At 41.5% G+C, this 26442-nt stretch overlaps 1 protein-coding gene across 4 annotated transcripts in view; it reads left to right on the top strand.

The window, feature by feature from the left end:
• Positions 1-26442, top strand: part of CRHR2 (corticotropin releasing hormone receptor 2) — a 158394-nt gene that overhangs the window by 25578 nt on the left and 106374 nt on the right. Inside the window, exons 1-2 of one of the 4 annotated variants that reach the window (XM_083825465.1) lie at positions 24857-25348; positions 25518-25637. The exons of 1 other annotated variant lie outside the window; for it this stretch is intronic. In XM_083825465.1, the coding sequence (XP_083681591.1) occupies positions 25234-25348; positions 25518-25637 (235 nt within the window). In that variant the 5' untranslated portion in view covers positions 24857-25233. Of the gene's footprint in view, positions 1-24856; positions 25349-25517; positions 25638-26442 lie in introns of those variants that run through there. 2 more of the 4 variants (XM_083825464.1, XM_083825467.1) reach the window with 2 other exon arrangements.

Below are 26442 nucleotides of genomic sequence, written 5' to 3'. Positions count from 1 at the left end.
ATCTATCCTGTTCTCTTGTTTGAGTTACTTGAAAACTTTGCACAAATCACAGTTTTCTTCATGAATGGGGCACTGTCCTTAGGAATAGAGGATCTGATCAGAGCTGGCACCTCTTTGAGGATATTTTCCTTAGAGTACAAGAGCTCTAGGCAGGGGCTAGGGGAGCAGAGTCCCTACCACTGTAAGCGAAGAGCAAGTTCAGGACCTCCTGACCCAGCTTAACAACTACAAGTGTATGGGGCCTGATGACATGCATCCCAGGGTCCTGAGGGAATTGGCTGATATAGTTGCCAAGCCACTTTCCATCATATTTCAGAAATCATGGCAGTCAGGCAAAGTCCCTGCTGACTGGAAAAAGGGAAACATCACTTCCATTTTTAAAAGGGGTAGAAAGGAAGACACGGGGAACTACAGACCTGTGAGCCTCACCTCTGTACCAGGCAAGATCATGGAATGGATCCTCCTGGAGGCAATGTTAAGGCACATGCAGGACAAGAGGGTGATCCGAGACAGCCAGCACGGATTCACCAAGGGCGAATCATGCCTGACCAAGCTGGTGGCCTTCTAAGACTGCATCAGTCAACAAGGGAAGACCGACCAATGTCATCTACTTGGACTTCTGTAAGGCTTCTGACATGGTCCCATATGACATCCTAATTTCTTGGAAAGATATGGATTAGAAGGATGGACCATCTGGTGGATAAGGAATTGGCTCAATCGCCACACCCAGGGAGTGGTGGTCAATGGCTCTATGTCCGGGTGGAGGCTTGTGATGAGCGTTGTCCCTCAAGGGTCTGTCTTGAGACGAGTACTGCTTAATATCTTTATCAATGACGTAGACAGGGGGATCAAGTGCACCCTCAGCAAGTTAGCAGATGACACCAAGCTGAGTGGTGCAGTCGATACAATAGAAGGAAGGGATGCCATCCAAAGGGACCTGGATAAGCTTGAGAAGTGGGCCCATATGAACCTAATGAGGTTCAACAAGTCCAAGTGCACGGTGCTGCACCTCTGCCAGCGCAATCCCACACAGGAGTACATAATGGAAGAAGAACTCTCTGAGAGCAGCCCTGTGGAGAAGGACTTGGGGGTTTTGGTGGAAGAAAAGCTCAACGTGAGTCAGCACTGCATGCTCACAGCCCAGGAGGCCAACCGTGTCCTGGGCTGCATCACCAGAGGGGTGGCCAGCAAGGGGAGGGAGGTAGTTGTCGCCTCTGCTCTGCTCGCGAGGCCCCACATGGAGTGCTGCATCCAGGTTTGGGGCCCCCAGCACAAGGAAGATGTGGAGCTCTTAGAGTGAGTTCAGAGGAGGGCCACAAAATTGATCAGAGGACTGGAGCACCTCTCCTACCAAGAAAGGCTGAGAGAGCTGGGGATGTTCAGCCTAGAGAAGAGCAGGCTCTGGGAAGACCTCATTGCAGCCTTTCAATACCTAAAAGATTCTTATAAAAAGGATGGAGAGGGACTCTTTACCTGGGTAGATAATTACAGAACAAGGGGGAATATTATTTTTGCTTGGGAGAGACTATCCAACTCACTCAGACCAGGCTGATGTTCTCTCATGCAGTTTTGATTAATTGCTCTTATTTTTTACTTAATTTCTTATGGAGCCTTCTCAGATCCAAATGTAAAACATATTAACAGAAAAGATATCGTTTTCCTGGTTACTATACAATAGCTTGTTCTACTATTAAAGACACAAATCTCTGAGATAAGTGATACAGAAAGTAACTCAGTACATTTGTTCCTAAAATGACAATCTAAATGAATATAGTTATATATGTTATTAAACTTCTGGCTACTATTTCCCTAACTTAGAGAGTTGTATGAACATTTTCAACAGGAAGACAGAGCTCAGGGGCATCAGTGGAAGCATATCGTAGAAATGATTATGCCTTCTATTTTTGTATTATAATCACCAGAATTTCATCAACATCCATAAGGAAATAAATGCACCCAGTTTATTTGAGAAGACACACAGTTGAGGAAAAATGTGTGCAGCATTACACACTATCTATTACTTAGTTTTTCTGCAGTCCCACAGTCCACAGATGAAACAAGCAAGGAATACTTGATTTTTGATCTGCATTGCAGATTTTGGAGCACTTTTTAGGTTTTCATCCGTTTTGAGGAAGCCTGACTCTGTTATGTAGTATTTTAGCTTAAGTCCACCATTTTCAGTTATTTGTTTTCAGTGTTGCAATACATAGGATTACTTTGTTATAATTAGCTTTCTGTAATTAAAATTAAAAATAATAATAATAGCAAAATCATCCTTATAAGATCCATGTAAATTGAGGAAACTTTTTTCTCTGTTTTATATATGGTGAAAAGTTAAATTATTTGCCGAGGCTTCAAATCCAGTCACTAGAGGAATACTAGAACTTGAAATGTTCTGGTTCTGCAGTCTGCCTGTGGTACTTGGTTGACAGTTAAAATAAATAAATTAATTAATTAATTAAAAGTAAGCTGATGACATTTTTGCATTGCAAAAGTTCTAAATAGACCATGGTAGCCTTGCCAACTCATACGCATCACAATGAGAAATTTCTAATCGACTGATGTAACTGCTCTTGCTTCTAGCTGGAGCTCTTATGTGTTGGTATTTTCAGTTTTTTTCTTCTTCAGAAATCTTGGAGACACAAAGGCGAAACTGACAGTTATAGCTCTGTGGAAAAATATGGGATTAAGTTTGGATTTCTGTGGTTGGTGTGAAGTTCCAGAGAATGGAAGCAATTTTGGGGGGAAGGGAGTGCTGATGTGGTTGACATGAATAATAATTTGCTACCTATTGGATACACACGTAAAGGCATGGGACACAACATGTTCAAGGTCACAGATTTAGCTAGAGGTGGATTTGAAATTCCTGTCTCTCTGCCTCATGCTCTAATAACTATGCTCTTAGCTTATAAAATTGTATTGGGCTTATGTGGCAAGGTTTTGGTAGCAGGGAAGCTGCAGGGGTTGCCTCTGTGAGCAGAGCCCGGCAGCTGCCCCATGGCAGATCAGAGCCAGCTCCAGCCGGCTCTAAAAGGGACCTGCCACTGGCCAGAGCCAAGCCATGAGTGGTGCTGGTTGGGCCTCTGGGAGAGAAGATTTAAGGAAAAAAAAAAAAAAACCTGCTGTGCTACAGCAGCTGGGAGAGAGGGGTGAGAGTTGTGAGAGAAGCAGCCCTGCAGCCCCCAAGGCGAGTGCAGCAGGAGGGCAGGAGGTGCTCCAGGCACACAGCACAATTCCCCTGCGGCCTGTGGAGAGGCCCCTGGTGGAGCAGGCTGTCCCCCTGCAGCCCACGGGTCCCACACGGAGCAGATCTCCACGCTGCAGCCCGTGGAGGAGCCCCCGGTGGAGCAGGTGGATGTGGCCTGGAGGAGGCTGCGGCCCACGGAGAGCCCCCGCAGGAGCAGGCCCCGGGCCGGAGCTGCAGCCATGGAGAGGAGCCCCCGCAGGAGCAGGGGGTCTGGGGGGAGCTGCCGCCCGTGGGGGACCCGTGCTGGAGCAGTTTGCTCCTGGGGGACGGACCCCGTGGTACGGAGCCGTGTGGGAGCAGGTCTTGAAGAGCTGCTGCCTGTGGGCAGCCCCCGCAGGCTCAGTTGGGGAAGGACGGCATCCCGTGGGAGGGACCCCGCGTGGAGCAGGGGCAGAGAGGGACCGTGAGGGAGCCGTGGGGATGAAGCGTCAGGGACTGACCTCCATTCCCAGTTCCCATGTGCTGCTCATGGGGAGGAGGGAGAAGAGGGTGGATGAGTGGGAAGGTGTTTTTGGTTTGCCTTTAGTTCTCATTGCTCTAGTCTGTTGGCAATAGGCAATAAAATACATTAATTCCCTTGTGCTGAGTCTGTTTTGCCTGTGTCTGTAATTGGTAGGGATCTCCCTGTCCTTATCTCAACTCACAAGCTGTTTTTTCGTCCTATTTTCTCCCTCTGTTCTCTTAAGGAGCAGGAATGAAAGAGAAGCATGGTGGAGTTTAGCTGTCCATTGTTTTAAACCACCACAGAAATGTGGCACGTGCATATTTTGATGTAGAGAAAACAGAGCACACGTGTTAGCATGACACTCACAGTGGCTGGCTGAAGAAACTTCAACTGTACATGCTGTAGAAACCTATTTATGCCATACCAGCCTGCTAAAGACCTGGTGGTATTTCAAGGTTTTGCATTTGTAAGTAGTCCTTAAGCAGGTTAAAGTGATCAGCATCTGTCCTCTTCACCTGCCACATGTATACAACTCATTACTGATATGTAAATGCTACTTATGGACAGTCTGAATTGTCATGGTTATTGGGTTATTTACTGGATAAATATATTAGGTTAACTAAATAATGGTCTCTGTAGAAAAGACTGTCATGAAACAGAAGAGTGATATGCGCAAGCCAGCACCTACAGTTTCTTACCTAATCTTGACCAGCCTTCATCTCATCTACAAAGTTGACTTTGAACAGTAGTTTGAAATTCTCAAAGATGTGAAAATCCCCTGACAGGAAAATACCTGAAACGCAGGACAAGTGACCCAAATTAAAGAAAGCTTTTGGGTCACTTTGGTCCTGAAGGACCACAGAGAACTTCTGCAGTTCTGGCACAAAGCCTAAGAGGGGACTGACTGTGGCATTACCTCAGGGAGATATGTGGCCAAACACCACAGCACGTGCAATTAAAGAGTTTAATGAGGCAAAAAATCTGCTAGCTTTGTTACCATGACAGCCTTTGGTGTATATATAGCTCTTCCTGGAATCTCTCAGAATATCTCTTAAAAGCATAGAAAATGCTGCATTCTTAAGCTCTTTCTTTCTTCCTCTTCATGTCAATGCAATCTTAACCAGTGGCTACCTTCACCTTTTACCCTCTGTTCCTGGCAGCTCATCTGCTGTAGGCCAAGTGTTCTGTGCAAACCAGGGGCTCCGTTCTGCTCCCTCATGAGCAACAACGTGAGCCAAACTCTTCTCATCAGGACTTCTCGTACCTGTGCAGCTGCCAGCAGACACCATCTTGAAGCTCCATCACCTCGTGCTCCAGGTTTCCAATTGTTACCTTTGATTTGCCACTACAGCAGGAGGTAGGGTAAAGCAGTCAGTGGTAGCTAATACGACAAATGAGCAAATAAGAAGTCCCTTTGTCATAAAGATATAATATATATTTTGTGAGTGTGAACGCATGGAAAAGATCTTCCATTTAAAACTTGGCCTTTGGCCCATGATTACATCACATCTTGAAAATAACTGTTCTGCTTTGTAATGACTACTTTTTGCCCTCTCCAGCTGAGTTACCAGGGGGTGGAGGAGACAATGCCCCATTAGCTAAGTGCTACCAAAGACTTTGCGTGGGAAAGCAATGTTTTTCCATCCCCAGCTACATTATCTTGCTGGGTAATCCTGAATCATTGGCATTTCACATCCTTCTTCCCAGCACTTTTTGTTTTTTGAAATCAGGAGTAGTTGTGAGACAGTATCTGCTTGCAGATTGCAGTCCCTATCCCTCACAACTCTGCAGCTGCCTAATGTTGGGTAGCTGCTCTTTATGGCACTAGATTGTGTGGTTACGACAGCCTGTGGTGAAATACTCCTTGCAGGTGTAAAGGTTTCACTGAGCTGTTTCCTGATAGAGAGCACAGAGGGCAAAGGGCCAGTGCTTATTGGGAAATTTCACTGCCTAGGAAGAGGACGAGAAGTCTGGGGTGAGGGAAGGTGGACTGTATCTCTGCCCTCTTCTCCGGGCTTTTCCCCACTCTCTCTCCTCTTCCTGCTCCTTCACACACTGCTGAGATATAGGACATCCTAATTCTCACTCTGTCCTCTTCTTTGGACACACAGACCATCCTCTACCTCTCCCTTATTGCAACGATCTGGAAGTCCCCACCAGTCCTTCATCTTCCTAATCCTGCCAAGCTGTTAGAAAGATGGGGCCTACAGAGATGAGACAGAAGGAACTAGAGCTGGGCTTTGCTCTTCAGATTAGGGCAGGAATAGATATGTGGGAGATGTTAAGGTTTTCTTCTGCTGGCATTTCTGCACGAACTCATTGGTTTAAGACTGAAGGGAGAAGCAATTATCTTGGGATTCTACAACCAAGATTTTTTGAAGTGTTTTTAAAGCTTGTATTTGTATTTATTGGATGCTATATTTCAATCTGAAAATCTATATGCAATTTCAATCTGAAATCTTTTGGTACATCTATAAAAGCAGTATTTTCAGTAATTGATGGTATGGCAGAGTATTTAACAACAGATACTCTTAACATGTATCAAGAAGTATCTTGTTAACAAATCAGTTTTAAAATATGGCCTAGATTAAAAATAATAACACATAGCCCCAGAAAAGCAATATAAAGTAAGTGCTATTGTGTGAGCATGCACGTAGGTTCAGTGGCTTTTCTTCTGGTTCCCCCCATATGTACCAAGGGGTTCCCAAGCACTAAGTATAATTACTCTAAGAGTGTTTGCTATTCCTGTCTGTTCGGGAATTTTTAATTGGCCTGTAATAACAATAATAAATAAAACAACTATAAATAAATAAATAAATAAATAAATAAATAAATAAATAAATAAAACCGGACCATTGACCTGGCAGCAGGATTTTTACTTAGGGTGCAGTCAGGTAAGTGTTATTCCAGCTCCCTTTTAATCAAGGCATTTCCCCTCTCCTCTTGTCTTACATGCTGAAACTGATTTATGCAAAGATAGTTTGCTTTTCTGACTGACCACATATCTTTTTTAGTTTACTCATCCATTGAGAGCTGAGTCCAGTAAGAGTATTAAATGTATGGAGCGAAGACCAAAGTACAGAGGGATCAATAATAATTTGATGGGTTCTGCATCTGTTGAGCATTGGTGAGTGGCGAAACTCCCTCAAGAGCTCACCAGCTCCATTCTAGCCAAATTCCATAGATGAAGTCTACCGACTCCCAAAACCATTGAGAACAGGGTGAATATTTTCCTTCAATATTTGTTTTATCTTCAAATCAGTTTATTTTGACTGACCTTAGGAAAGTTTAATTTTCATCAATTACTGCCAAAAGGGGAAAAAAAAATATTTTTACATAAACGTAAATGTTTTATTTTGACAAGGTGAAAAACCTTCAAAAATTTCAGAAAATCCATGTATTTAAAAAATCACATTAGACCCAGCAATGAAAGAAATCTCTTTCAAATAAATTTCCTTATGCCATGCCTAAACAGAAAGTGAGGGGTGGGACTTCTCTGAGTAAATTCAGCCATTTATACATTTTATGATAAGTAGGATAAAACTTACCTTCCAATGTGGATGCCCAAAATGAGGTGAGATGAATTCTAGCCCACTTCTTTGTACAGTCAGTCATTTGCTTACATTGATTTCAGTGCCAATGAGGTATTATAAACATTTTCTTTGTGTAGCCTTTGGCTTATGTCTTTTTGGATCTCTCTCAGAAACGGGATAGTAATTATCCAAGGAAAATGCTGTTCTGAAGAACTACAGGGATCAATTAAGGAAAGCGGCAAATGAATTTCTAGGAATGATATAACATTTCCTTTCCATTGCTATGGGCTTCTGTCCTGCTTCCACAATTTGTGTACCACTGAAGATCATTTTCAGTGATTCATAATGAAGGAATTTACTTTAATGTTGAAAAGATACCGTTTATTTTTATCATCAACACCTTTTAGTGTAGATTATGTGGTTCAGAAACATTTACTTTCTCTTGGGGTCACAAAGGTAGGTGCTATTCATACTTCTGGCTCCTGAGAATTGGAGTGGTTGTTTAAGTGCAGATAGGCTTCTTTGAAAACCTTACAAAATCCCTGTTTTATCAGTAGAGAAAAGGACAATTGTGAGCCATTATAAACACAAGGACAAATGGTTATGTTACTGCTGGCTTGGAAATCCTGATTTTCTATACCTGGCTCTTTGCAAATGCATATACACTCTGTGTACATAGATTCCGGCTGTTTTCTAGGCTAATAGTCATTCTCCTGAGTTGTTGTTGTTATTTCAGCCCATCAATGGAAGCTTTTAGGAAACCAACGAATCCTCATTTGGGGGGGGGGGGGGGGGGCAGTAATCTCAGAGATGGAAAAGTCACTGTCTGTCTTTTGGTTGTAAATCGTGTTGCTATTGTTATTATTTATTTTCAAATTATGATGGAATCTAGAAGCTAAATCAGATCAATATGTCTTTTGGGGTAAGTGCTGTGCATATCTCAACATGCTCAGAAAAGAAAAGTTTTTTCTCTTTCAAACAGTAAGAGTTTATCGTAGCCTGATTGCCTCCTTCTTTCCCTTTGTATTTCAACTAGAAAGCACAAGCTTCAATGAAGTTTGCTGCTGTAAACTAATGCCCTTAAAATTACATCAGCCCCAAACTGACGGGCTGTGTTAACAGTAGAAGTGTAAACATTGAGAAATCAAAATTTGTTTTCTATGCAAATGGAATCTATTCAACAGAAAATCCCCTAACCAAGCACTTTTCTGTAGCTAGATATTTTTGAGTGCTTTGTGTGAATTTGGTTGGAGACGTGGCCAGTGATATTAAGTGCACCCTCAGCAAGTCTGTGGAAGGCACCAAGCTGTGTGCTGCAGTCACCACACTGGAGGGAAGGGATGCCATCCAGAGGGACCTGGACAGGCCTGAGAGGTGGGCCTGGGAAAACCTCATGAGGTTCAACATGGCCAAGTGCAAGGTCCTGCATCTGGGCCGGGGCAATCCCAAGCACAAATACAGGCTGGGTGGGGAATGGTGGTTGGTGGATAAGAAGCTTGACATGAGCCAGCAATGTGTGCCTGCAGCCCAGAAAGCCAACCGTGTCCTGGGCTGCATCAACAGCAGCGTGGGCAGCAGGGGAGGGAGGGGATTGTCCCCCTGTGCACTGCTCTCGTGAGACCCCATCTGGAGCCTGCACTCAGCTCTGGGGCCCAGCACCAGAAGGACAGGGACCTGTTGGAGTGAGTCCAGAGGAGGCCACGAGGATGCTCAGAGGCTGGAGCACCTCTGCTGTGGAGCCAGGCTGAGGGAGTTGGGTTTGTTCAGCCTGGAGAGGAGAAGGCTCCGGGGAGACCTCACAGCGGCCTGCCAGGGCCTAAAGGGGGCTGCAGGAGAGCTGGGGAGGGACTCTTGGTCAGGGGTAGTGGTGATAGGACAAGAGGGAATGGCTTTAAATTAAAAAAAAAAAAAAAAGGTTTAGATTAGATATTAGGAAGAAATTCTTCACTGTGAGGGCTGTGAGGCCCTGTCCCAGGCTGCCCAGAGGAGCTGTGGCTGCCCCATCCCTGGCAGTGCCCAAGGCCAGGCTGGATGGGGCTGGGGGCAGCCTGGGCTGGTGGGAGGGGGCCCTGCCCATGGCAGGGGGTGGGATTAGGTGGGCTTTGAGGTTCCCCTCCAACCCAAACCATTCTGTATTTCTATTCTATGGCATTTTCTCTACTGATGCTGAGTTTCTAGTTCTGGAACGTGCAAGTCCTCCTTGATCTGGAAAACGGGGCAAAACGGGTAGGGTTGGTTCAGTTGTTTAGCTGGTTAGTTCCTTACAGCATCCTGCATTCTCTATCCCAGACCATGAATTTGTGTCAACAAATACAGATTATGGACATTTAGCTCACAGTGTAGAAACCTACTGTGTAGGTCCAGTTGCCTCGGGTCAAGATGACAGCAATTGCTTCAGCTTTCCCACAGTGTGTTTTACTGAGTGGTAGCATGAGAAAGCTTTGTTTCCAAATTCATTCAATTTTAGTTTTAAAGCTGATCACAGAAAGGTCAATCTCACTTGAAGGGCTTACAGCCTGCTCTAACTCAGTGTGCAGATATTGAAAACATTAAAGGTGCATTCACAACACCTTTTAATTCTGCCCGTTCCCAGAGCTGTGTGAGCAGTTGTCAGCTGGATTAAATCATTTTAATTTGGTCTCTGCAAATTGTTATGAAGAACACTGATTCTTCTGTAACATCGATGATTTATCAGCTCAAGTACTTCCTGCTTCAAAGACCACGGTAGTTAGTTTGGGTGTCAAGGCACAGCTACACACACCAATGAAATGAAAAACTGCATTTGATCTTTTTCAGTAATAATCATTTATTGTGCAAGCAATCGTGTCTTGTTTAACCACCAAGAGGCCACAAATTTAACGGTGGCTAGTTTGAGAGATTAAAAACCTAAAGTCAAGCTGTCTGAATTATGCATAAGTAAAACTGTGGAATTTATTTCTAATTAATTGTTCACTTTTCTCTTAGTTGGCACTCTCTGTTGGTGAAAAACAATCAATTATTCAATGAAAACACTGTAATTAGGAACAGGATTCCTATGTGGCCAAAATAAACATCATCATGGAAAAGTTTTCAAAATGGAAAACAGAAGCAAAGCCCCAGTAGAAGTGTTCAACTCTCCACAAATTGAGGCTATTTTTACAGGAAACATTTCCTAGGCTTGATTTTTCTTCTATTTTCCCTACAGGTGGCATTCCTGTCCCTAACTTTAGACATTTATAGTGCAGACATGTCCCAGTGAGTAGGTCATCCCAGGTTCCCTTTATAGTTAATGGTAAGAGAGACTTTTAGAAGACAATTTGTCTGGCCCAATTTAAGTATCTTCTTTATGGTGACAGAAATCATCCGGTAGAGTCCACTGACTGCACTAGCTAGATCCCTCTTGACTTTTAAGGGAGCCTGGAGATTTCTATGCCACCAACAGCTACTCTGCAGACTTTTAAACTGAAACAAATGGTCCCAACTGCAGCATCTGTATCTCAGAGGAGAATTGGCGTGAACAGTGTCTGTGTATCAATTCTTTTATGGGCTAAGTGGTTTATATTTTTTGTGGATTTTGTCTCCAGGAAAGACTTAAGGAACATAAACCATACAAACTTGTACAAATCTTCTGGAGAGGAGTGGTGTTTTCTTCGAAAAAATGGAAATCGTTTCTTATTCTCAGAAATTTTATGTAAGGATGTTATTAGTTTTTATCTGTAAGAGGGAACAATAGGCTATTCTTCCATGTCCGTAAAATAATAATTTATTTCAGACGAAATTATGGCTTTCTGGGTGTGGAGGAACACTCACCTATTGATTTCAACAGGGACTAGAATTTTAACCTTAAATTCCCAGGCCTGTATTGCAGGAATAACCTGTGCTCGTGTTCAGAGGTGGGAAAAAGATGCATCTCACCTAACTTTAGGTATGTGTAGTGTAGACAACTGAAATTAATTCAGGCACCTTGAGTTCCTCATGTAGGCAATTCATAGTGTAGTAGCATTTATACAACCATACGGATTAGATGTACACTTCATATTGAGATGAACTGTGGCAAATTGTGCCTTGCTCTTTCATTGAGTGTTAAGGAGTCCAGGTGAGTAGCTCAGAGGCAGAGTCTACAAATCCACTTGGTCAGGGTGGTCTCGCCCAGAGCTTTTAGTCTGTGTTTTCACAGGACCTATGGCAGGTCCAAGCAGAGAATAATTCTTAACTGTAAAACATCCCTGATTTCATAATGGCTTTTAGGATAAGTTAATCAACAGATAAAGTTTAAGGATCATGACCACTCATTCAGGAAACTGCAGATCTCAGAAAAGTCTATGAAACTGAAGTAAACTCTTGTTCCAGATTTTACAACTTTGTTCTTCTCCTGTCTGCATTGTCTGACACCTGGTGAACAAAAAATCCCACATAATTGAAACCAAACAATTAAAGTGAAATTAAAATGACCCCTAGGGTGTTCTAGCTCAACTCCAGCTAGTCTTGTATTCAACAAGAGAAGCAGAATCCCAGAGGCCAAGAATATCTATTTTCTGTTATTGTACGTAGTTTTTCTATCTATGTTAAGAGTACCTTGAAGGAGCTGGGATAAAATAGTCACAGTCAGGACTGTTTATTCAAAGCCATTTCTTCTGAGGTGAGGAAAAAAAAATATTTGCTACCATGTGTGATAAGCTGGAGAGCTTATTATCTCACTGCTGAACATCTAAAGCAACACAGAGAAATAATACCAGAATAATGGCAAAATCCACATTCTTCCACAGCTGGTATTGAAAGATTTGTGAGAGATGGCTGGAGGGTGTTTGACCCTTTTTTGAATTCTCAGAACCTGCAGCAGACCCCGCTTTTTTTCTGATTCTTGTCTTTTTTACTAGTGCCACATACAGAGTATTTGGGGAAATAGCAGAAAAGTCCCCAGGTAGTCCTGTAGCAGGAAAGTCAACAGAGAGGTTATATTCTGTCATCTGTCTTGGTTGAGCAGATTAATCTCCTGGTTCTCCAAGAGGAATCACCCAGCTGGTGTCCTTCTGGAGGTCTGCATCTTCCTGCGATGCCCGTGGAAGCTGCTGTGCTCACTGCGCACAAACGAGGTTCCCCTTAGTGGGGCAATTGAAAAGAGAAAAAAGACTTTAACCTAAATTTAACCGGAATACACCTAAGAGTTTGGTTCAGCTGTAAGTGATGAAGGTGTGGAGCCAAACAGTGAAACAGGGCCGTACAGCTGGTTTTCTCTTATCCAAAGGTAGTCTCCATCCCAAATGATTATTCTGGGTTGGAGAAAGCTATTTGTCTCATGTTGGCATTGGAAACACTTTCCTAACAAAAGATTTAGCAAACTGTTCTGTTTCCACAAGGCAATTTAGCTTTAACTGACTCAGTCCTCAAAAAATGAGATAAAAAGCAACATTTTGTCAGATTTTCTCAATTGGCAACAGTCTTCAAGTGCTCACAGCAGCGTGGATGTAGCATGCAGCTCCTTGCAGGGCAATGGAGAAAGCCTGACATGATCTCCTCTTTCCACCGGAGCAGCATTAAAGTGAAAAGGATAAAATGATTGATCCATCAGCATTTCCATCAGGAGACAAATTGAATCGGCCAGAGGAATGGGTCTCAAGGTGGGGAGATATATTGGAAATCAGATGACAAAGGACACTTAGTTGAAAAAGTGAATTGATTTATGCAGTGATTGCAGACTGAAAGGATGTAGTGTGGGGAGGAATGGGTGATGAGGACAAAGCTTGCTGTCCATCTCAAACCCATAATCACTTGTGCGGTTGATAATCTTATGTGCAAAATGAAATTTTCTGTCCAGTGAAATTCATCTCTTCCTATAGCGACATTTTTGCTGCTGAAGGGGAAGTAAAATACACTTTGTCCACATGCAGATCTTTGTATGAACTGATGAAATCTCCTGTTTTGTTTTTGTTGTTGTTGTTGCTTTGCTTGCTTGCTTTTTGTTTCTGTTTTTATATCCAGGTAACTATAAACAGCTTTTACTTTTAATGTTATTAAACTCAATCAAATGCTTTTTTGCAGTAATGGAGAATTAGGAGAGCCCTCCAGTGGCCAAGCAAAAGAAATCATGCTATGGCAGTGAGCCAAACAAGTCTAGAAACTAGGGAGAGAAATATGTGCTACATGTTTCAGAGGTAGTAAATGGTAAAATAATACAAGTTGCTTCAGTTAGGGGTGACTTATTTTCTGCTTACACTGGTGCACTTGATCCAGAAGAATTCCATAGCACCTGATCAATTTTCTGTCTATGCCTGCATGAGATGGTATGTATTTATCCATCATTTCTGTCCAGGAGTGGTTATTTGCATGAAGGGGAAAATACTTTAGGGATAAACTAATAGCTTCTATATTTAATAACTTCGTACAGGAAATGAAAATAATGAGAACTTGGTCCTCACTTAAGTAATTCTTGGTACTGAGATTGCAATAGCTACAGAAAAATCTCTTCACGAAACAAACAAAAAGAAATCATTATTATTTCTTCATTAAATAGCTCCCAGAGGCAAAGCTGTGATGACCAGGTGCTTGTTGCATGCAATATTGCTGTAAATGGTAATTCTGATGATTTTGTTAGCTGCAGAAAAGCTGCTGAGAAAAACAAAGTCTTTTCCAGACATCAGTCCACATAGTTTGACATCTGCTTATGATAATTGCCAGTTAGCAACATCATGAATAGCTGCTCTAGTTGGAGGTAGGAGATTTTGAAAGGTTAATGAAGAGATTTGATGAGTCCATGAGAGAAGGAGCACTTGCTTAGCAATACGACAATAACTTATGTTCTCTTTGCAATTGAGTGTGAAAGAATGACAAAATGTTTAATCAGAATGTTACATGTTTTCCTAAAACTCTTTTTTTAATATTCATTGGGTTGAGGTGTGCAGTTTACCAAATACAAAACAGATCAACACATCATAGGAAAAGAAATCCAGTTGTGCTGTCAAATAGATTGGAAATGCCACACTTCCCAGGTTTATTTTTTTCTGCAGCTGTTATGAAAATATCTATCATATTTTCAGTCATTTATTTTACTTGATGACAGTTAAATGTATATTACATCTATGCTAATACTGCATAAAATGCATCTATTTTAATGCTGGCCCTTCTCTCAGTCTTCAGCTATTACACATTGAATCCTTGGGGACTGATCCTTGGCTTTTGTAAAAATCCACTGTAATCAGTACTGATGTAACCATCTGTAGACTAAGCTCTCTATCTAAACACCTAATTAAGAATAGAAAAACATTATTTATTATGCTCTAAACTGTATTCCAAGGTTATTTATTTCTGTGTAAGTTCTGACCCACAAAATGGACAGAGTCAGGTTATGGGTAGCTCCAAACATATGTTTTAGAATGAAATGCTTTATGCGAGATCAGTAAAACCCAATGGAAAATATCATAGCTGAACAAACATATGTGCCTTTCAACCAAAGCAGCATTTAAATCCTAGTTCAACAAACTACCTCTATTTACTAAGTCATTCAAATGCCCCCATAATTCCTGAAGTCACTGAAAATTAAGTGTGGGTTTAAAGTTAAGCACTGTTTAAGCACCAGAGCCCAACAATGAAACTGCCTTTGAACATCAAGGAAACAGCCTTTACTGAAAATGTCCCCTCATGATGGACATGCATAGAAAAAAAAGAAAAAAAGAAAAAAAGAAAAAAAAAGAAAAAAAAAACACCTAGTGGTAAGTTTAATGCATATTTTTAGTATTTCAGTGTGTCACCATAATATGAGCAGGGCATTTTTAAAACACACAGTTTTAAGCTATATGCCCTGAATAATCTTAAAGTATTTTTTTCAATTGCATGATGTGCAACAAGTGAATGTGATCACACCAGCTACTTTTTTTTTTTTTTCATAAACTGTTGTATGTGAGCATGAGTGTGTGTGTGTGTACAGTAGAGTTGCACAGCACAATTCATAGTACACAAGGCTCAATGAAATAGAGGTGTTCCTCAGCTATCAGTGGAATTCCTCACCATTAAACCATTTCTATGAACAGTGCTTAATATAATTTGTCTTATAAATATATCTTAATGTAGCTATTTTTTGTTTCTGCTTTGTTTCTGTACTGCACTGCATGATTTGTCCTCCTCAAGTTATGTCTAACATATGTCTACAGCTCTAATATCTGTATCAGGTGCGTGATGTGTTGGAATGAAAGAGCTCTGTACGAAACAGATTTATCTAACCATGTCTTGGGCTACATCCTACTAAGCATAACATCTAAGAATTATGAATTTGAAGAAAGTATTTGTCTCAAAATAAAATGAATCATCATTTTCTGAAAGTAGCCATCTCCCTGTTGACTGTAAGAGAGCCTAGATAACTTGCTTTGTCTACACACCCAAATTTTAGATGGCTGAAATTCGGCGAGATGAATCCTTCTGCTGTCATGGACCTCTCAAATATCCGGCCTACAACTATGCAAGGCCTGAATTACCCTATGGTTACAGAATCAAAAATGCTGGGTTAAGATTAAAGGGCACTGAGTCCACATAAGGGAGAAATCTAAGGGTGGACTTGTTATCCTGAGAGGTATCCAAAATTATGTAGCTAGCAAGAGTCACTGATTTCAAACAGAGGCACAAACTAATGCTACAAACACAGGTAATGTTCTTTCATCTATTTCATTTTTTCTGGGGCTGCAATCTCATACAGTAGCCGTTAGAAACTACTTCTCAAATCACAAATTAGGCAGTCATTAGGTCCTTTCTCCTTACTTATCATGACCCAATACCATTACGAGAATCCACTTTTCATGCCTAATCATTCCACTTTCTATCTAGTGGGACTGGATCCTACCTAGCTATCTGTTACAGAATGATGCTCTTGAGAAGTACTGTCTCACTTTCTGAAGTTGGCATGACTGCTCACTTCTTCTGCTTAATTTCCAGGCATTTCCTCGGCGGCTAGCTGACTGTCCTGGAATCCTTATAATAACTAGCTGGCTTGCAGAGGGATACAAATCTATTTTACACAGTGTTTTATTGATATCCTCTTACACATAGCTACATTCAATTTAAGGCATGGAATCTCTAAACATAACGATATGTTGCTGGCATTGTGACTTTCCTACCATACCAGGAATTTTTTTCTCATCTTTATTCTTGATGTGTTTTATTTAAGCTGTTTTTGTTTGACCTCACATTAAATAATAAGCCCAGGCTCGTGGGATTACAGTTGCCAAACATTCCAGTGAGACTGGGTGCTGTAGGCCAGTGGGGAATGGGTCAGCAACATTTTGGCCTGTGTTCTTGACATCTGGAGTGGGACTCCCTTGACTAAATGCAGACATCAGCCCTAGTTGCTATATATTCCACTTTCAGGCAGCAGACTGACTCGGGATATTGGATGGAGCTGAGGGCAAAATCAGTCTCATCCTAAAGCAGATGACTTCAATAGATCAGGTGAATTGCATTACCAAGGCTTCTATTTCTTTTCATTGGCTGCAAAAAAAAACCAGGTTAATTGGCTCCTCTGGAGACACCTGCACTGGAGACACCTAAAGAGATGTGACATGAAACCATTCCAGAGTTCTTTCCTTCATTATCTGGTGACCTTTGTGTAACTTTGAACAAACTACTATACTGTGCTGTTTTGTTTGGTTTTCTTCTTTTCTACATTTGTAGCATTTAAGAGAGTAGAGACTCTTTCTCCTTATGTTTTCATACAGAGACCATTGGAGGAAGGTCCTGATGTTTCTTAGGATATCAAAATACTATCAGGAGTATTACTGGGAATTTCTGTGTAACAATGCTTCTGAAATACTGTATGTGTAGCATTTATAAAGTCTTCAAATGCCAGTCCAATGAAACTTTTACTACCTTTGTAAAGCTATTAAATACCACTAGCTCTACCTTATGGAGAAGAAAACAGAAGCATGACCAGCCTCCAAGACTGTCTGCAGATCACCCACTGCTTGTTTGCTTTTCAGCAGAACCAATTCAAAATTAAATTTAATTGCAGACTTTGGGGAAGACAATAGCAGACAATACAGATTCATGTTCAACTGGAAAGTCTTGCTGGGAAGTGTAAGACTCTCCGCATGTGGAAGATGTATTAGTTGGTATATGTAGAAAGCTCTTAGCAAACCCAATAACATATTCCAGCTTTTTGATTTCTTTATTCCTAGTACACAGACTAATTTTCTTCTCCTTTCCAAAGCCTATTATTTTTACTAGGTCAGATTAGATTCTTCTTGTGGCTTTCTGGCACTATCTTGCCTGGCAACTTAGTTGATATATTACAGGCTGTTTTTTAAACATAGCTTCCTCAAGAACAAGATATTTTTGGTTTGCACTTTGTCATTCTTCTCCTGGACACTCTGGCTAATTCCAGCCAGAATTAAGAGAGAGGCTGAGCTCCTGCTTCTATGAGCTGCAAAGAGGACACCCTATCTCTGAGAGAGTGTTATAAACTTGACAATTCAATGAAGAGGGGAAGAAATGGCAGGAAAGTTTCATTTGCTCTCAAGTCTACTTCTGCTATACTTTATTTATGTTTTAGGACGTTTTCGACATTTATTAAGGATTCAGTTTAGGTAGCCCAAAGACTGAAAATCTTTTACATATGGTAAAGCCTAAGCAATACTAATGAAAGATGCTCCCTAGTGGCATGCTGATGTTGGGCTTCATCCCTTTTGTGGAAGGTCAATACTAGGAGACCAAATGGCCTATAAGTAAATTTGCTATCTGAGGCTCAATCTAGTTGCATAGATACAGGTGTCCCAAGCCATTTGAGATGCTTGAGGACAAATTGCCTGACCTTCAACTTCTGCTTCACAAGGGTGGGTCTTCCCTAGGCTCCGTGCTAATGTGCCAGCCTCATATGACAATCTTGGATGAGCTAGAGTATCTTAAATGGTTCTGGACATCCGTTTTTGGGCACTTGAATCAAACTCTAAATCTTCCTTGGCTATAACAGCAGCTTATGAAAGGCAGAGAGTCAAAGCCATCTAAATCTGAAAACTGGCAACTCAGTGGTGTTTAAAGCTGTTAGACTTCTGCCTTCTGTGCATGGGTTGGGCAGAGATGCCCAGAGGAGTATGTGAGCCGCTAGTCCAGGGTCTCAAAGCCAGACTGATGATGCTTCTCAAAACCAAGCAAATCTGAACTGAATGATCTAAAACTATAAGTTACAATACTGTAATTACAATGATTTTTACTGGGCAGTGAAGGTAAGACCCATAAAGTAAAAGGTTTATTCTCTTACTGTATATGTTAAGCTTGCTTATAATGCCCCATAACTAGATCATGAAAATCTGAAGCAAGTTGTTTTTGTTGGTGGGCTACATCATTTTCGGACACAAATAATTCTCGTCATTATCAGAGATGGGATGCTGGGCAACATGATCCGTGGTGATCATATGCTCTTTCTATCTCATTCTTTGCATTCTGAGCTATATGATGCTTCAAAGTCAGTTATCATGTGTAGTGTCTGTGTGTTTTCAGAGGAAATGGGGTATTAACTTCTGAACATTTTATTACCCTCCACCTTTTCTTTCTGTGCTTCCTCTCAACTCAAGACTTATGGGATGACTACTCAGATCTTCCTAGCATGCACTGAAAAGCCATCACAATGAAACAGAGTGGGAGGCAGGGAGAGCAAAAGCTTGATTGGCACAGCCTGAATTATGCCACAAGAAATCTTGTTGCCTAATGTATTGCAAGGAGAGCAGGGCAAGACCCCTGATTCTATACATATTTGGCAATGGTCCCATTGTACTTTTGTACTTGATGGAAGTAAAGTGGGACTAGTAAGACACATTGTCATTGCCATCATTTGTTCAGATGTGACCTAACCTTTTTTTTTTTTTTTTCTTGCTTACACCATAAACAGAGAACTTGGCCATTGTCAGGCATAAATACATATATATATGTATATACAATGGGTCCTTTTTGTTCTTAAATGTCTGTGAAACACTGACCCTGAATTTGACCTTGTATAAAATCACAGTTATTCTGAAATGAATTTCTGTGCTCTCATATGGTAGATGATATTTTGCACATTCATCCAAAACACCTCACTTTAAAAAATAACATTGGCAGTTTATGAGTGTGTCAAGGTTGGTTCCTTTGTGTGTTCTTCTAATCTCCCTGCAATGTCTCATCATTTGTCTCATGTAACATGATTCACTTGTACAGGTTTTATAGCTGAAGAGAATGACAAGTGTATTAATGTGCTAGAAGAAATATATTAATGTGTAGCTAGAAGCCATTTATTATTTATGCTGTTGGAATCTTTTTATACTCACAGTAAATATTTTCCAACATCAATGAAGCTGCAGAGATTCATCACCACAAACCTGTGTTTTTGAATTTTGTCTTTCCTTTCTACAGTCATAGTTCATTTCCAACAACAAAAAAGAACTTCTTATTTTTCTAACAAATAAGCCTATCAACTGAAACGAAGATCTGTATTTATATATGTCTTATATTCCTCTCTGCATACAATAACTTGCAACTGTGCTCATTTTGTGTACATCTCAAGTACATGTGGCAAGGACCAGATTTTGATTAGAAGAGTTGTACTCAATTTGAGAAGTGGTTTTCTTAGCAGTCTGCTCCTCTAGCAGAGTATAATTCATTGTGAGAAGCCATAGCACAGTGTGGCAGTAAAGTTAGCCATATATGAATTCCTAGGGTAGTTCTCGAGGTGTACTGTCTGTAAAGATCTTTAAGTTGCTGTCAATCTCTTTTGCTGCTTGAATGTCCTAGCTCCACGATTGGTGACTGTCCTGTTTGCACTCCAAAAAATGCCTTTTTTGTTATTCCTGGAACAAGAAGGAAAAAATAAATACTTTACCAGGTTATGGTCATGTTGCTGCATTTGAACGTGCAGTCACATCAATTTTACAGTGCATGTTGAGAAGAAGGGTCTTCAGGTTTGTGGTCTAGAAGCCCGTCTGATAAATTAATGCCTTCCTTAAGGTGTATGATCTTGCACTCCTTACCCAGCTGAACAGTCCCATTTATTTTGAAATCGGATGTCGAAAGGTCATTGCTTTATTAAGGATTATTGGGGATATTTTTCAAGCAGAAAAGGGAGAGGTGAGAAAAGGCTTCTTCTCATGCCATTAGAAACCTTCCTGCCTCATATTTAAAGGAATTTAAAAACAAAAGTGTAGAGGTAGACAAATGCAAAGGTAGACACTAAACCTCCAATTACAACAGCTGAGTTGTATGAGGAATTATTTGATGACTCTGCATTTATACCACTAGCTTTAGTTCTGCTTCTTGATTGTCCTCTAGGGATTTAAACACTTCATTTCTACAAATAAGAAATTTATTTCTTCTTCCTCGTCTTTCTTCTCTTTCATTTTCCTCTCTGCCTGCTACTTTCCATCAAAACCAGGGTAGGAAAACATTTCTATGAGATTCTCCTGACTCTTTTCTTCACTGAGAATGTGATAGCCATCACAAGGTGTTTGTGGCATTTCACATGGACCTACATTAACTCCAAAAGTGTTGGACAGCAGAGATTTGACCAGCAGGCACTGTACTTGCCATGCAGGCAACAGCAAATCAGATATTTGGGTATGCAGCTTCTTGCTCACCTCATGCTACAAACGAAGATCCATGACTGTGTTAACAGACCAATTAACAATATCAGATGACAAGTTAGGATTTGGATTTTAATTAAATTAAATGCAAAAGGCCTAATAGACAATACTCAGGTGGGTGACTCTATGATACCTCCATATTGGTGTGGTAGATGCATTAAAGTTATTGGAACTAAGACAGGTGTAACCAGGTGGTTTGATGAACAACATGCATTTCTTGTCCTAAGCTTTGTGTTGCACAACAGAAGAGAGGGGTGACTATTGCGCCTGGAAAGCTTCTATTAATGTGAAAGAGCTCTTCACATCAATGAGTAGGGAAATGGGTGATAAAACAGTTGTAGGAAAAAAGGAAGGCTGGATGAAGTATAGTGGGCTCTTCTGTTTCAGAACAAGGGAACTAAGGAGAGAAATGACTTTTATTATTATTTTTATTAACCCCTTCTTGGGTATTGAAATATACAGCAGTCATTTGGCATTGTAGATGTCAAGCATCTGGGGTAAAAAGGTCCCTCTAGCAGGCATGACCAAGGAGCAGTCAGCTGGTTCTGGAGATACCCCCAGCCCACAAGAAATCATATATTGGCTGCCTGATTCTGCATAGGGTGGAAGTTTTGGTGCTGCTGGTTAAATGGCACAATGTTATCCTTGTTGGTCACTGCTGGTGGGGCAAACTGAAAGACATCCTCTAATTCTACCACCTGTGGGTACAGTGGTGCAAGAGCTGGCATACAAAGATTGCTGCTGCCAGACCATATTGTATCCCACTCCTGGGCAGAGCTCATTCCTGTTCGGAGGAGCAATCCAATCTCTCTTCATGTATTTATATATTTATTTGTCCGTCACATTCACCTCCATAATCTGGACTATTCAGATGTTATGATATAGATATGTCTTGCATGCTCCCACAAGCAAACCAACGAACACCACCACATAGGAACAAGTTCACTTTTAAGTTGACAAAGTTTTTCTGCCTGCCAAGTGCAATTATTAGCTTTCTTTGGTTGTTCAGTACTTCTTAAAGATCTGTTACCTACAGCCTAGCAAGATGTGGTTGCTTTTTGTTCTTATCAAATGCATCTCACAGAGGGGTACAGCATCAGCAGAGAATCGACAGTGTCAGTAGCTATAATACTTCTGTCAATCTTGTGTTCAATTGGATTTGCTGCTTTTATAAAGAGCAACATTTTCACCTTGAATGACTCAAATTGACATAGTCAAGATTTAAATGGATCCAGCCAAAGGGAAACTTTGATGAAGAAGTTAATTGTACCCAGGGAAAGTTGCAAAAGGTGTTTTGCTTGAAGAGATTGTACATGAACTGGGAAGAGATTATCAAATGATGGTGCTAGTTTGTGGACTGAGGAAAAACCAATTATTTTCCACATCCAGATTTACTCCCAGAGAATCTTTTTACCACCTCTACATTTATTTTTGAGGTTTGTTGTTGTTAAATGTATGTAATACAGTAGCATTACCTGTGTTGTATATACTGTTTCTGATTTTCTAAATGGAACTGAATTGAAAGTATGGAAAGGAGAATCATTTTAGGCCGATGATTTTCTAGCTCTTCTCACTTAAAAGAAGAAAATGTTTTCTTCATTCTTGGAAAATATTTATTTTAATTCAGGGCTTTTTTTTTTGTTTTGGATGTTTACTACTATAAAGAACAGTTTTGAAATTAAATCCAGCTCAGTCTTTGTCTTTGTACTATTGGAACCATTTGGCAAGTGTTTCTGCGAGAAAATACAGGGCAGCATTTAGAAAAGTGAAACATTAATCAAATTTATAAGTAACTCATTTTTTGAAACTGTGTTTCTTTCAGTAATTTATAAAATGATGTGTTCCTCCAAAAATTCATGGAAGTCTAGTGCCCAAATCCTCCAGCTGGGTTTATGATTCCAGTGTGGAAGTTGCTGCACAAATAGTGAGAAAATAGACAAGGCAGACAGGAGATGAAAAATTGAGATCATTGCCCGGGCACTGTGATTTTGTCTTGCATAGAAGCAGCAGAAGAAGGAAAAAAAAAATCTTGTCAGCATCCTGGATGAGTGCCCTACTCACGGATCAGTTCTGCATCGACTGAAATGGCCACAGAGCTCACTGATGCCACTGGGCACTTACAAAGGCTGTCCTCCAAGAAGAACTCATAGCCATCACTAAGAAGGACTCTTGAGGGGAAAAAAAAAAAAAATAATAATAATCTGAACTTAACTGCTCCATTAGGAAAGCGAAGTAACTTAAAGTGAACACTTGAAGATACTTTGAGGGACAGACTTCTGTGAGTTGCTTAGAGGTTTAGAGCACCCTTTATACCTCTCACTTGAAAGTTCCAGGAATAGGGTTTTCTCCTCAAAGCTCTGCTTTAAGACAACCAGCATGTTGGTGGTGGCCATGTTGTGTGAATGATACTGAATAAATTTTCTTTCCTGCTTTTGGGGATTAGAGATGCGTGGGACAAAGAGATCTGGAGGTGTTGACAAAGGTCAGTTTGCTGAAATGCAGATTTCTCAAAAAGGATTGCAATTTTGGGAACGTTCACTTGGGAAGGAGATCATGGCTCCAGACGGAGAAGCAGAGAGATGCATTCCCTTGCCTCGGAACATCGTGCTGTCTCAATAGCTAGGGCATTTGTTAATTTGTGTTTTTTGCATATTTAAAACAAAAATACTCATCCCAAAACTTGATGGCACTCTCTCCCCATCTCACATTGCAATTTATGAAAATGATAAAAAATTTTCAGATTCTCAGATGGGAAAATAGTTTTCTGTCTGGTTCTCTCATCAGTGCATGTTGGTAACTTATTTGCCCTTCTAACCCATTCTTTCCCCTTTCTTTGGATAGCAAGCTTCTTTCTGTCTTTGAAGGGCAAAGAATGAAGCTTTTCAATCTTAAATACGAGTAAAGGGAAAGTCCAGGCCATTGCAGGATGGGAGATAGATGTTATTAGAAGTCCTAGGCCATTGCTTTGATGTCAGTATAAACACCATGTCTGATCTAAAGCTGGGAACACAAACTGCAACCAGGAGTCCACTGCTGGATCTCATTTTTCTGTCAGTTTCTTTGTTGTCCTTGTCTTGTTTCTGCATTAATCTCTGCTACCATCATATACACTTATTGTGCATTTCTCCCTTACAGGTCAGTTTTCTATTTGCTTCCTAAGGTACTTCTGTATCCATGGACCTAGATGATCCTCGTTAGCAAGTTCTTGCCATTTTTTTTCTTAAAAATTTCCTCACATCCTAATGTAGCAAATCAGAAAAGGCTTCTTAGGTCTAAGCTGCTCTCCAGCATGTCCCAAGTGCAGAATTTCACTAAGTTCCCATTGCACTGAGCTCTGATTTCCCAACAGATGACCACCTTTCTGAGCATCTCCACCCAAACTCATCCCTTCCCCTCCCCAGACCCTTCTCACCCTGCTCCCTAGGACTTCAGCTTCTCAAACCCTTTGCTTCCTTTCCTCCCCGCATCATGGGCTCCTTGCTGCCCAGCTCAGTCTGAGTGCTCGTCCTTTGACCTGCTGGCTCCCCCTTTCACTGGAAAACAAGGGTGTTCTCTCTTTTCTTCCTTGACCCCTGAGCGGTCCACACTTTGATCCAGAGCTCTACTCTGCTCCCAGTGCCTTGCCCTACCCAGTTGTCCCCTCCCATGCTGCCTGCATGAGGGGCAGAAGGAAGACTTGCCCCTGCCGTGCTTCTCCCAGCCCTTCTCTCACTCTCCCCACTCTGGTTGTCACCCCAGATTCCTTTGCTCTGATGCCTCCCATCTCTCAGATCATCTCCCCCACCCCAGCTGTTATTCTTGCCTCTTTCTCCAGGCCTGCTCAGGATGCACTGTCCCACCTACTGGACCTCATCCCTTCTCCCCCCTCCCTGTCCACACGTCCCCGCTCATCCTCGGTTCCATGCAGTGAAGACAGCAACCGCACTGCTTTCCAAAAAGCCTGAGGAGTTTTATTAATCTGATGGCTTTTCCTTTTCTCCCTGGCTCCAATTCGCGCCGAGTATTCTTGCAGAAGTGTTCTTCGCTGGAGCTAACAATAAAACTCTGCATGTGTGCGCGCGAGAGAGGGAGAGGGAGAGGAGAGGGAGGGAGAGAAAGCAATACAACGGTCTGGACACGTGAGGCGGCATTGGAGAGCTGCTAGACCAGGGAAGCCGGCTAAGAGACACGAGCCCCTTACTCTGGGCTCAGTGTGATCCCATTGGTTCCCGAGCTGCTGTTTTAAAGCGAAGAAGAGCCTGAAGGATTGAACTGCTCAGCCAGACGCAGACTCTCAGCCAAGTTGTCAGCACTCTGGGAGGGAGAGAGGCTCACACACACGAGATCGCAGGGTGTCCGCAGCTTGATGCTCGTTTCTTTCCAAAAAGGAAGAAAGGAGAGGGAACAAAAAACAGAGAAGGGGGGAAGGAGCCTGATCCAGCCCAGCAGCCCCAGGGGGAAATAATGGATGTGACCATATCTCAGTTCATCTTAGAAGAATTTGATGTCAACTGCAGCCTCCTGGATTTACAAGAGACTGTTTTAGAGAGTTTCTCTATCTCTTTCCTGGGCTTTCATGGTAGGAATCATTACCTAGCACAGGGCTCAGAAAAGCTTTTTGAGTGCTAAGATTGGGTTTGCTTTGTGATGCAAAGTGTGTCGCTTTTGTGCTTTCTCAACTGCTTCTTTTTCCCTTTCTCTATGTCTCTTTTTTTTTTTTTTTTTTTTTTTTTTTTCCCAACGCAAAGGTCCGTACTGCAATGCCACCACTGATCAGATCGGGACCTGCTGGCCCAGAGCCTCGGCGGGGAAACTAGTAGAGAGACCCTGCCCGGAGTTCTTCAATGGGATCAAATACAACACCACAAGTAAGTACAAACTCCTTTTCTTCTCCCGCAGATCTGTCTTGAGAAGGCACCAGGCACCTAGGGAGATCCAAATGATCTTTTTGCCATGAAAAAAAAAAAAAAAAGTGTTTTCCTGGGAATTAACATTTCCTCCACATTCCAGCCTGTATATTCAAATTTCCTGCCTGGAATGTTGCAGATTTCTCAGAAGCACAGACTTCTGAACACGGATTCTTATTTTCTTAAATGTGTTTAGGTAGATAGACTGGGCAAAAATACTCTCGTCAGTCTAAGGAAGGTATACTGTGCTAGCTGGCTGTCAGTGTGTTTATGTGTAGATATATATGTGCCTGAATGTATGTTTTACTGTAGCTGTGCTTGAGCTGTTTGGATTAAAGATGCTCTGGCTTGCAAAATGTTTAGTCCTAACACTTAAGAACTGTGTTCGACTTCCCGTTTGAGAGGCTGTTTCTGCAAATGGGGACAAACTGGGCTGGAAGTTTATATCTAACAAGCAGGAGGCTGAGGTCTGGAAGCTGTTTAGTAACTTCACTGGCAGTTTTCTTAGGAGGCTGGGGTGGCTGCATCATTAGTGCAAGAGAAATGGCAGAGGATATTATGATGCAGATAAAATTCAGAGCAAGGGAGTATGGGGCTCCTCAGAAATCTCTTGGAACTGATGCTCTCCAGTCTTAGAGGTAAACAATCACGATGACTCACTAAGAATTTATTATTCAGGCTGTCGGACCCAGGCACTCATTTCCTTTCCCTTATCTGTCAATATTATTCGGACATTTCATTAAGAGGTTTTCATGTATTAGCTCCA

This window comes from Anser anser (assembly GCF_964211835.1).
Source record: "Anser anser genome assembly, chromosome: 2".
Classification (NCBI taxonomy): Eukaryota; Metazoa; Chordata; class Aves; order Anseriformes; family Anatidae; genus Anser; species Anser anser.
This window is presented reverse-complemented; position numbering and strand designations above follow the sequence as displayed.